A 13582-nucleotide genomic window follows, 5' to 3' on the forward strand; every position below is an offset into this window, starting at 1 on the left:
GGAATATCAAGAAGATATACACATACCGTATATACTCGAGTATAAGCCGAGATTTTCAGCCTCTTTTTTGAGGCTGAAAGTGCCCCCCTCGGCTTATACTCGAGTCATCGCTGTCTGTCTGCCCGATCAGCGTGTCGAGCAGACAGACAGCGGCCATTCTAGGATTCAAAGGCCGCGCCTCCGTCTCCGCCTTCGCCTGTGATAGGCGGAACACTGAATTTCCCAGCAGTCTGTGTTCCGCCTATCACGGACGTCCTCTCATCCTCGTCCGTAGTATGAGGATGAGCGGACGTCCATGATAGGCGGACCACTGACTGCTGGGAAATTGAGTGTTCCGCCTATCACGGACATCCGATAGGCGGAACACTCAATTTCCCAGCAGTCAGTGGGAAATTGAGTGTTCCGCCTATCACCGACGGAGGCGCGGCTTTTGAATCCTAGAATGGCCACCGACGAAGAGCTGCGGGACGGGCCGGGACGCAGGCCGGGACGGGACGCAGGCCGGGACGCAGGCCGGGACGGGACGCAGGCCGGGACGGGACGCAGGCCGGGACGGGACGCAGGCCGGGACGGGACGCAGGCCGGGACGGACACAGGCTGGACGGACACAGGCAGGCTGGACACAGGTAGGCTGCACGGACACACACACACACACACACACACACACACACACACACACACACACACACACACACACGGATGCATGCACACACAGGGATGGATGGACACACACGGATGCATGGACACACACACACACACACACACACGGATGCATGCACACACACAGGGATGGATGGACACACACACACACGGATGCATGGACACACACACACACGGATGCATGGACACACACACACACACGGATGCATGGACACACACACACACGGATGCATGGACACACACAGGGATGGACGACACACAGGGATGGACAGGCATGTCTCACCCTCGGCTTATACACGAGTCAATAATTTTTTCCAGTTTTTTGGGGGTAAATTGGGGACCTCGGCTTATATTCGGGTCGGCCTATACTCGAGTATATACGGTATGTATAATTACCCCTTATTAGAAGAAGGGGAGAGAATTTGAAGGATCCCGGAGGTGCCAGAGAAACTGGCTTAACTAGAGATATCATATACCGATAATCTACATAGGTAGTAGGTACGGTGCAGAGTCCATCTTAATTAATTAGATATTCTATGTGGCCTCAATTGCTGTCCGGTCTGCACTAGTGAGATGACAATGAAATAAACATATTCAGAACCATATCTAAAAAAGTGACCATAAGCTAAGCATGATGTCCTATGGAGTAAGTTTGGGCTCACCTTTGTACCATATACCCTCCGTCTCCACCAGGTCCCATCGCTGCTATGAATTGGCGTGTTGAATCGCCATTTAAACCCCCCAACCCCGCCGTAATCACAACGCTGTCGCCGGCGTATGACGTCGGCGGGGTCAATGGTCCGGACATAGCGCGTACCAATGTCCGTCACGCGCATGCGCCCTTCCCCGCCGGACACCAAAAATATGGCCGCGCGTCTATAATAGACGCCCGGCTCACCTAGCCCGTCCGGTCAGCGGCGCATGCGCATCAACTGGACGCAGCGCGCAGATGCACCTCCGCGAGAGTAGGAGAGGGAACAAGCCCGCCCCACACCACGTCAGCAGAACAGGAGGAAAGATATCCTCCCATAAACAAAGTTGAACATGGGCGGCTACCTCCCTCCGTTCCCGGACCATACCAGCTGCCGGGAAAGAAGTCTCCCATACACCAAAGAATGCCCAGGATAAACCAGAGATAGGGGTTTGTGCATCAGAGAGAGTCGGAGCCCGCATCCATATCTCAAAACAAGCATACAAAATATTTACAAAAGATTAATAGCACATACCATGAATCCAATGAGTACAGAACAATATTAAAGGGGTTTTTATAACCAATAATAAAGAAAAAATAATAATATGAATTTAAACAAAAAACTATTTTACCTCGATATTATTAAGACACAGTTGGCTATCAGAAGAGTCTACCACAAGGGTGGAGACAGCGATGAGGGCGGCACATCCAATATCCCTACATCAATTGTTGGGAAATAATATTAAACAATATCAATGGGTTTAAAGCGAAATAATGACAGAGACTAGGAGACCAAACTTATGGTTATCATCTTTAATATGTATACCATAACTACTTATAGAAAGGCTTTGAAGGAGTTGGTTTCATTGAGTCCAGGAGGGACCAATGCATTCAGTTTTTCTATCCATAGGGCCTCTTTCTGTAGTAATAATTTGTCCCTGTTGCCCCCCCTGATATCAGCTGGAACCACTTCCAATGCCACAAATTTAATGGTTCCTACTTCATATCGGTGATACAATCCAATATGTCGTCCAATGGATGTTAATTTTCCATTGGTTGTGTAGTAAATGTGGTCTCCTACTCTCTGTCTGAATTTGCGGATGGTTTTGCCAATATAATATGCACCACAATGACATAGCATTAAATATATAATGCCGGTGGTGCCGCAATTGGCTCGAGATTGTAATTTATAATTTTCTCCATTTGGGAGAATCACTGATGTTCCAGAGTATATCCATGGACACATGGAACATTGGCCACAGGGAAAGGTGCCTTTCAGATTAGGTTTCTGAGTGTTTTTTGCCTGGAAATGGCTACTGGTTAGCCGATCTCTAAGTGATCTAGCCTTTCGGAAAACTATTTCCGGAGTGTCTTTTATGTATTGTGTGAGTATATGATTTTCTGTAAGTAGGTAAAAATCGAGGTAAAATTGTTTTTTGTTTAAATTCATATTATTATTTTTTCTTTATTATTGGTTATAAAAACCCCTTTAATATTGTTCTGTACTCATTGGATTCATGGTATGTGCTATTAATCTTTTGTAAATATTTTGTATGCTTGTTTTGAGATATGGATGCGGGCTCCGGCTCTCTCTGATGCACAAACCCCTATCTCTGGTTTATCCTGGGCATTCTTTGGTGTATGGGAGACTTCTTTCCCGGCGGCTGGTATGGTCCGGGAACGGAGGGAGGTAGCCGCCCACGTTCAACTTTGTTGATGGGAGGATATCTTTCCTCCTGTTCTGCTGACGTGGTGTGGGGCGGGCTTGTTCCCTCTCCTACTCTCGCGGAGGTGCATCTGCGCGCTGCGTCCAGTTGATGCTCATGCGCCGCTGACCGGACGGGCCAGGTGAGCCGGGCGTCTATTATAGACACGCGGCCATATTTTTGGTGTCCGGCAGGGAAGGGCGCATGCGCGTGACGGACATTGGTACGCGCTATGTCCGGACCATTGACCCCGCCGACGTCATACGCCGGCGACACGGCGTTGTGATTACGGCGGGGTTGGGGGGTTTAAATGGCGATTCAACGCGCCAATTCATAGCAGCGACGGGACCCGGTGGAGACGGAGGGTATATGGTACAAAGGTGAGCCCAAACTTACTCCATAGGACATCATGCTTAGCTTATGGTCACCTCTTTAGATATGGTTCTGAATAGGGATGAGCTTCGAGTTCGAGTCGAACTCATGTTCTACTCGAACATTGCCTGTTCGCCTGTTCAGCGAACAGTGAACAATTTGGGCTGTTCGCAGCAAATTCGAAAAGCCGGAACACCCTATACAAGTCTATGGGAGAAATCTAAAGTGCTCATTTTAAAGGGTAATATGCAGGTTACTGTCCTAAAAAGTGTTTGGGGACCCGGGTCCTGCCCCAGGGGACATGGATCAATGCAAAAAAAGTTTTAAAAACTACCGTTTTTTCAGGAGCAGTGATTTTAATAATGATTAAAGTGAAACAATAAAAGTGTAATATTCCTTTAAATTTCGTAGCTGGGGGGTATCTATAGTATGCCTGTGAAGGGGCGCATGTTTCTGGTGCTTAGAACTGTCCCTGCACAAAGTGTCATTTGTGCAGGAAAAAAAGTCTTTTAAAATCACTTGCGGCTAAATTGTCAGCTCCCCGTAATACAGAGAACACTCAATGAGTGTTCTCTGTATTAGCCGACAGGTCATTCATTCATTGATAAAAAAAAAAAAAAAGCGTGGGGGTTCCCCTAAATTCAATTACCAGGCCCTTCAGGTCTGACATGGATATTAAGGGGAACCCCGTGTCAAATTAAAAAAAAAATTGACGTGGGGGTCCCCTAAAAATCCATACCAGACCCTTTATTCGAGCACGCAACCTGGCAGGCCGCAGGAAAAGAGGGGGGGACGAGAGAGCGGCCCCCCTCTCTCCTGAACCATACCAGGCCACATACCCTCAACATTGGGAGGATGCTTTGGGGGTTTGTGACCCCTCAAAGCACCTTGTCCCCATGTTGATGGGGACAAGGGCCTCATCCTCACAACCCTGGCCGGTGGTTGTGAGGGTCCGCGGGCGGGGGGCTTATCAGAATCTGGAAGCCCCCTTTAACAAGGGGACCCCCCCCCCTGTTTGAAATGGTAAGGGGGTACAAAAGTACCCCTACCATTTCACAAAGAAAGTGTCAAAATGGTTAAATAAGACAAACACACTTTATTAAAAATAAAAAAAATAAAAAAAAGATTCCAGCGGTGCTAATCCACTCTTGCTATCCAGCGACGGATCTCCGGGGTCCAGCGATGGATGATCATATCCAGTGACGGGGGATCTCTCAGTCCAGCGCTGTCTATACATCCTTCTTCTGTCTCCACTGCGGAGATCCCAGCGCTGACGCTTCTTATGTTAGGAGGGCGGGGCCACCCGTCACCTGACCCCGCCCCTCTGACGCTGGCCCCGCCCTCCTAATATAAGAAACGTCAGCGCAGGGATCTCCGCAGTGTCTCCGGAGTGGAGACAGAAGAAGGATGTATGGACAGCGCTGGACTGAGAGATCCCCCGTCGCTGGATATGATCATCCATCGCTGGACCCCGGAGATTCGTCGCTAGATAGCAAGAGTGGATTAGCACCGCTGGAATCTTTTTTTTATTTTTTTTATTTTTAATAAAGGAATTTTTCAAAAGTGTGTTTGTCTTATTTAACCATTTTGACACTTTCTTTGTGAAATGGTAGGGGTACTTTTGTACCCCCTTACCATTTCAAACAGAGGGGGGGGGTCCCCTTGTTAAAGGGGGCTTCCAGATTCTGATAAGCCCCCCGCCCGCGGACCCTCACAACCACCGGCCAGGGTTGTGAGGATGAGGCCCTTGTCCCCATCAACATGGGGACAAGGTGCTTTGAGGGAATCTTTTTTTTATTTTTTTTATTTTTAATAAAGGAATTTTTCAAAAGTGTGTTTGTCTTATTTAACCATTTTGACACTTTCTTTGTGAAATGGTAGGGGTACTTTTGTACCCCCTTACCATTTCAAACAGGGGGGGGCCGGGATCTGGGGGTCCCCTTGTTAAAGGGGGCTTCCAGATTCTGATAAGCCACCCGCCCGCAGACCCTCACAACCACCGGCCAGGGTTGTGAGGATGAGGCCCTTGTCCTCATCAACATGGGGACAAGGTGCTTTGGGGGGTCACAGACCCCCAAAGCATCCTCCCAATGTAGAGGGTATGTGGCCTGGTACGGTTCAGGAGGGAGGGGGGCCACTCTCTCGTCCCCCCTCTTTTCCTGCGGCCTGCCAGGTTGCGTGCTTGGATAAAGGGTCTGGTATGGATATTTAGGGGGACCCCCAAGTCCTTTTTTTTTTTATTTGACACGGGGTTCCCCTTAATATCCATGTCAGACCTGAAGGGCAATTGAATTTAGGGGAACCCCCAAGCTTTTTTTTTTTTTTTTTTTTTAATCAATGAATGAATGAATTGTCGGCTAATACAGAGAACTCTCATTGAGTGTTCTCTGTATTACGGGAGCCGACAATTTAGCCGCAAGTGATTTTAAAAGACTTTTTTTCCTGCACAAATGACACTTTGTGCAGGGACAGTTCTAAGCACCAGAAACATGCGCCCCTTCACAGGCATACTATAGATACCCCCCAGCTACGAAATTTAAAGGAATATTACACTTTTATTGTTTCACTTTAATCATTATTAAAATCACTGCTCCTGAAAAAACGTCCGTTTTTAAAACTTTTTTTTGCATTGATCCATGTCCCTTGGGGCAAGACCCGGGTCCCCAAACACTTTTTAGGACAGTAACTTGCATATTACCCTTTAAAATGAGCACTTTAGATTGTGAACGTTCGAGTCCCATAGACTTTAATAGGGTTCTACCGGTAAAGTTCACACGACGTTTAGGTCTGTTCGCAGGTTCTGGTGCGAACCGAACAGGGGGGTGTTCGGCTCATCCCTAGTTCTGAATATGTTTATTTCATTGTCATCTCACTAGTGCAGACCGGACAGCAATTGAAGCCACATAGAATATCTAATTAATTAAGATGGACTCTGCACCGTACCTACTACCTATGTAGATTATCGGTATATGATATCTCTAGTTAAGCCAGTTTCTCTGGCACCTCCGGGATCCTTCAAATTCTCTCCCCTTCTTCTAATAAGGGGTAATTATACATATGTGTATATCTTCTTGATATTCCTTCGATATATCATTTACACTTACACTTCACGGCTTTATTGGTCTCTTTCCTTTATTTTCTATCCTTTTATTTACTTGTAATCACATGCACACTTGCTTTCACATCACGGAATTTCTCTACTTGTGGAATGGGAACTAGTGACTCTCTAGTCTATTCACACATCTCCGGATCATTAATATCCAGTTTTATTCACTGTGGTCACACACCTCTTTCTCTGGTGGCTCCTCTCCCCTTTATTCACTATCTTCCTAGTGACGTACTCCATCATTAAATATCACTATTATATATCTTTATATATTTAGCTAATATCTATTATAATCGGATCCGCTGTCGGTGCTGTGAAATATTCCTCCCCCAGTCGCCGGGAAATATCCCTTCCTCCTCTTCTACACCACTGAATTCGACCGGGAGCTGGAATAGGGTTGGAGAGAGAGGTAGGAGCCCCCCCCCATGTCAAAATGTGATGACAATGTCTCCCATGCTTAACCACTTCCCGACCAGCGCACGACGATGTACGTCGACAGAATGGCACGGGCAGGCATATTGGCGTACAGGTACGTCCAATAATCAATGCCGCCCTGCCATCGGGAGCGCGCCGCCGGTTGTGTTTGTGTTGATTTGCCCTGTTGCGGTCGGTTGCTGCATTAGAGGCAGAATGTATGTTATATAATGCGCCCTTTTGTGGCCTGTTGCCACATTTGGAAGTTTGCCCCTGCGTGGGCAATTCTGTATGTCAATGAAAAACTCAATAAAAAATATTTTACAAAAAAAAATATTTCAATATAATCTAATTTTTTTCTTAACCACTTGCCGACCAGCGCACAACGATGTACGTCGACAGAATGGCACGGCCAGGCAAATGGGCATACATGTACGTCCCTTTAAATTTGCCGCCCTGCCATCGGGAGCGTGCCGCCAGCGGCGCGCTCCCGCGCTGGTCGGGACCCCCGTGAGTCCGGTCGCGGGACCCGCGGACTCGATCGCCGCGGGCATCCCCGCGATCGTCTCACGGAGCGGCCGAATGGAGGAAATGCCGTGTAAACAGCATTTTTCCATTCTGCCTAGCAACTAGTGACGCTGATCTCTGCTCCATGTGATTGGAGCAGAGATCAGTGTTCACTAAATGAAAGCCCAACCCCCCCACAGTTAGTAACACACCCCTAGGAACACTTAACCCCTACACTGCCACCCACTGGTTAACCCCTTCACTGCCAGTGTCATTTACACAGGAATCACTGCATTTATATAGCAGTGATTACTGTATAAATGACAATGGTCCCAAAAATGTGTCAAAAATGTCTGATGGGTCCCCCACAATGTCGCAGTCACAATAAAAATCGCTGATCGCCGCCATTACTATTAAAAAAAAAAATAATAAAAAATTATTAATAAAAATGCTATAAAACTATCCCTATTTTGTAAACGCTATAACTTTTGCGCAAACCAATCAATAATCGCTTATTGTGATTTTTTTTTACCAAACATATGTAGAAGAATACGTATCGGCCTAAACTGAGGGAAAAAAATGTTTTGTTATATATTTGTGGGGGATATTTATTATAACAAAAAGTAAAAAATAATGCGTTTTTTTTCAAAATTGTCGCTCTATTTTTGTTTATAGCGCAAAAAATAAAAACAAACCGCAGGGGTGATCAAATACCACCAAAAGAAAGCTCTATTTGTGGGAAAAAAAGGACGTCAATTTTGTTTGGGAGCCACGTCGCACGACCGCGCTATTGTCAGTTAAAGCGACGCAGTGCCGAATTGCAAAAAGTGGTCTGGTCTTTGACCAGCAAAATGGTCCGGTCTGCAAGTGGTTAAATGATTACACTTATCTGTCATGCTTATATTGTGACCATTGACATTAATGATTTGTTATATTAAATTTGTATATCTCCAGACTTAGGTAATATCCTGATGAAGCTATGAAGCGAAACTAGTTGAATAATTACCTCATTCGTCTCTACCAACTGTATTTTGAAATGTTTTATTTATTTATTTTTATATGTTTTTTTCAAATAAATTGTTTTTAAATATGATTTATTGCACTGATATTGAATTCTTATGAATTAATATATTCTATGTGCCCCGTAACAGTCCCTATGCTCATTTTCCCTTGTTGATGTCTCCATTGGGAGATAGGAGATATCCATATCCCCCCTTGATTCAAATTATTGGGATGAGGGTGCACACATGTAGCTATATAACTATTATATCCCTAAGCTATTTCCTTTTCTTGACCCACCATTATGGTGTGTGGGTCCACACCTTAGGGTAAGAGTATCCATTATTGTTCTATGATAAGTGCACCTGCTATCTTCTTAGAAGTTGCTTTGGTGGAATTTGGACGTCAAGTATCACATTTCCATACTAGCGCATATATTTGAAGTTGCCCGTATAAGAATTGGATGAGGATTTTTTTATGTGCATAGCATTTTCCCATTCTCTGCATTTTTCTATGAACTGCACAGATTATTTTTTATAATTTAATGTTATGTATTTTGGATGTGATATTCATGTGCTTTTTATTAATATTTATTAGTTACACTACTATTGTTGTGGCTCACTGTTTTCAGCGAGTTTACTCTCACAGATTTTCTATCACAATTATTATTATTTTTTTTATATTTGTCTGGTGTGTATTGTCACTAGTATCTCACATTATTTAGCGCTGCAAATTTTGTTTTTTATTCCTGTAAAAATGGCTGTATTCAAGAATTGGTGGTGAAGTGACCAACGGCTGGAACCGCGTATAGTCAAAAGCTTTGAAGTAATGTCACCAGCACACCAGAATGTCCAAAATTGGGTCCAAAACTTTAATCAGTGATCACATAATTACAGCAGAAAGCAACCTTTCTGAGCCACTCAGGACCCCTTTATCATGCACGTGTCGCTTTCTGCTGTAATTATGTGATCGCTGATTACAATTTTGGACCCAATTTTGGAGATCCTGGTGTGCTGGTGACACTACTTCCTGTGACCATTAAACAGACCCTTCCACCAGATCATCCATTTTAACAAAAATCTTCCCATAAGATATGTGCATAAAAATATTTTATGCATAGCATTTACCTGTAATTGTGTTTTGTGTGGAGATCCAAAAGCCTTGAAATGATTGCTGGATGCCACCATCATGGATACAATTTCAGTAGCCATAGCAGACTCAGAGCCTTAATTCATATGACATTTTATGCCCCCTTATCCTCCATCTCCTGCTGCTACTGAAACATACTATGTAGAGAGATGAAAGGAGGAGTATGGAAGCATGGCCAGCACTAAGCTTAATTAGACACCCCTAGAATAGGAGAGGGATATGAATGATGAGAGAGTTGGAAGTTCAAAGGCACATTGCAAGTAAAGAAATTATGGAAAAAAAACCCACTAAATAAACATTTAAAATACTTATATGTTGCCATAGCCTGCACGATAATGAGATTGTTACGATGGTGACAAGCTCTCCTAAAGACAGGACAAGAACAAGATACTCAATGGTGGCAAACTGGAGATTAGAGCTGACAGCAGAAAAGCTAAGTTGAAGATCATGTCAAAGGTCAGGGCAGGCTGAAAGCGTAAACCAGAAAACAGTGCGAGTCTTAAATAAAAGGCAACCAGAAGTAGTAGTATCCATTAAAAGCCACTCTTGATTAAGCACGTGCTTGTGATTGAGGCCAGGCATACAGTTGCAGCATGACCACTTTGCATTCTTGAATCTTTTCTAGAAGATGTAAAGGGTAAGCATCTAGGTCTGGTAGGTTTGAAAACTGCAGGTAATACACGGCTGTGATCTTTACCGATGTTATGTCAAAAAGGCCTGTGTAAGCTGCAGACAGAGGGACTTGGGGTATATGCAAAACATTATCTCTTTATCGCTCCTATGGCTAAAGATGTGGCAGGGAAATAAAGGAAAGATGGGTATACATTGCATCTAGAGCCAGTGCTGAAGTGATTCAGCTACTTTAACCTTCTTAGGATAAGCTACAGGTTTACTTTAATGTTGTCTTGAATGCTGATATGCCCTCCATTTTTTTGTGTCTATTAGATACAGATTAGGGACAGAGAGTCCTTGATCTATAGCTGAGATTCCTCAGAACCTCAGCCTCAAAGCTGAACTATTCAGCTTCCGATGTCTGCTCAGTGTGCAGGTAAAACTCTGTCTCTGATCTGTATCTGAGATGGCTCAGACCATTGGCAGACTGGAAGTAAGGTTTATTCTTTTGCTGAGTAGATTTGTGAGTTCACAGATTACCTTATGCTTTTGGCAATATTATTGCAGCATGGGCTCTTCACACGCTCAATCCTCAAGATATACATGGGGTTCTGGAATCACAGGACCTCATTTTCATGTTCAGGTAACCAGTTTGAAATGATTTGAGCTCTGTGAAATGGTGCATTATCCTGCTGAAAGTAGCCATCAGAAGATGGGTACACTGTAGTCATAAAGGGATGGACGTAGTGAGCATTGTTATTTTATTCATTGATATTTTATACACAGAGTGATGTTCTGAGTTGGATTACTATAGTTAAAGTGGTTGTAAACCCTTACAACCAACTTTGACCTACAGGTAAGCCTAGATTAAGGCTTACCCGTAGGTCCAAGAAATATCTCCTAAACCTATACGGTTTAGGAGATATTTGCCCGAAGACAGCCACCGCTGTGTGGGAGTGACATCATCGCGGCTCCGGCGAATCACAGCGCTGGAGCCGCGAGACCCTGAAGTCGCTCCGGGATCCATGGCAGCGGCGAAGAGGAAGATGGAGGACCGCTTCGGGGGCTTCGTTCTCAGGTAAGTTATTCATAATGAGCTAGTATGCTATGCATTGCTTGTCTTGCAGGATTTATTTTTTTTTGCAGAATTTTTTAAAAAGGGTTTTCAACCACTTTAATATAAATAAGATTATTTGAAATACAATGGGTCGCACGCTAGTTTATAGGATATAAGGAAAGTATTGGCATGCAATTTAATCTGTACTTTTTTATATAAAGTGTCCACTAACCACCCAGAAGTAGGGTTTAATAGGGCATAGGCGTTGCATGATTATTTATCCATTCTTTTAGAACTTCTAATGATGTCATGGCTGATGTAGAAATCCTGTTTGTAGAGTACATTTGAATGCAAAGTGTTTATTATACAGCCACTTCATTTTCCATAGATATATTAATGATTTCACGGTGGTGATGAATGGACTGACTAGCCAATATTGTAACCTTTTACATAAGACTGAATTCATAATGTTGACTTTTTCACCTACTATACTGTATATACTAGCGTATCCATATGCTTCGGTAGTAGAAACTTTTTTTCAATTCTCTTTATAAAAATATATCATATTGATATAATATTTTGTGAAATGCAGTGTGCCCTTTATTGGAATGTATGGTAGATTTCTGTATAAAACTGTAATAGCACATTAACATTGCATTTTTTTCACAGTTGAGAAAATTGGAAATTTGCTTTTGGAAAAAGGAGCCCAAGATTTATTTTTGCAACTTCAGCTGGAGTGTGGATATTTGTCTCTCCATTACTATGAATACAAGAAGGCAAAAGAATTTCTCAATCAAGCTAAAGACATGGCAAGGTTAAAGATAGAGTTATCAGGTAAGACCCTACTTTATATATTTTAAATTGGTTGAAAATTATTTGAATCACACATACACTTTTTTGATACAATGTGTCAAAGCAAGGACAGATTTTCATTTTAGACCATATGTTATGATAGTCTTCTCATGTATAAACATGACTCAAATTGGGAAGCAGGTGATATCTACCCAGCTATGAATGGAAGATGTTATCCTTTAAAAGGCAGTATTGGTGTGTGTTTGTAACTCTCTCCCCATGGAAACGGAGAGTTGAGAGATATCTGAACTGTCCATATCTGTCAGATTAGGCTTTCATCATAGATAGAAATGTTTGCATTAATGCATATTTAGTCTTTTTCCCTGGCTTCATGTACAGTCATGTAAAAAAAAAAAAAGTATTTACACAACTTGAAAATTGCTGCCTTTTTCTACATATTTGAACAGGCAGATATTGTATCATGATTTGAATGCTGCCTACAGATAACGGTAATCTATATTAACCACTTCAGCTCCAGGGGTTTTACCCCCTTAATGACAGGCCATTTTTGCGCTACAACACTGACAATTTCGTGGTCTTTAGACACTGTACCTAAATAAAATTGATACTCCTTTTTTCCCCACAAATAGAGCTTTCTTTTTTTCTATTTCAATCCATTTTTATTGGTTTAGCAAATACATGTATAAAATAATTCTCTTGGAACTCTCTTGGAAAGTAATAGCCATCACACACATTTATCCACAATAATATAAAAAGCCATAAACCCTTTTTGTAGTCATACCCTTGACTTGGCCTCAACTTCCTCCCCTTCCTCTCCCCCCGAATGTACACCACGAGTACCAATTTTTCCCAGTCAAGTTTCTACTCCACTGGATGGGAGAGATGGAACAGAGCACTGGCGAAGGGGGGAGGAGTCCTCAACTCGTCCGCCTGATATACCCAAATATGCAGTCCACTAGTTCCTAGAAGGGGGGAGAGGTTCCTTCCTCTCCCTCCGCCCCTCCCCCATCAACGTACCGGGAGTTAATGGGGCGGTAGCACAAGCTACCCCTCCGACATCCCCCACAACGAACAGCCCATCTCATTCAACGGCTCCATAGGCCCTCAAATTTCTCAAAGTTATTTTGCTTAATATACCACACCCTCTCACACCAGATCATAGAGCTAATGACTTTCTACTGAGGAGGGGGGTATTTTAGACTGCCAGTTCAATGCTATTAATCGCCTAGCCTGTTATAGACATCTTAACACTGCTATTTGTATTGGGGTTTGAATCCTGCTCTCCTCAAAACGTCCCAGAAGACAAAGCTTTGCCTCTGGCTTCAATATAGTCCCAAAGGTTCTATTTATCCTCTCAACTATTTCCACCCAGTATCTAACAGTTTGGGGCATTTCCATACCATATGTAGCAAATCCCCTGGTGCTCCACACCTAAGGCATTCGTCTTTAGGTATCACTCCAAATTTACACATTCTTTGGGGAGTGTAATCATTTCT

General features: G+C 43.5%; 1 protein-coding gene across 1 annotated transcript in view; it reads left to right on the forward strand.

Moving 5' to 3' along the window:
• Window positions 1-13582, forward strand: part of TTC27 (tetratricopeptide repeat domain 27) — a 626083-nt gene that overhangs the window by 196588 nt on the left and 415913 nt on the right. Inside the window, exon 7 of the mRNA XM_077486426.1 lies at window positions 11943-12107. Within this exon, the coding sequence (XP_077342552.1) occupies window positions 11943-12107 (165 nt within the window). The remainder of the gene's footprint in view (window positions 1-11942; window positions 12108-13582) is intronic.

Source organism: Lithobates pipiens, unplaced genomic scaffold (genome assembly GCF_037356315.1).
Source record: "Lithobates pipiens isolate NorthernLeopardFrog02 unplaced genomic scaffold, aLitPip1_a1.2 Scaffold_18, whole genome shotgun sequence".
NCBI classification, from domain to species: domain Eukaryota; kingdom Metazoa; phylum Chordata; class Amphibia; order Anura; family Ranidae; genus Lithobates; species Lithobates pipiens.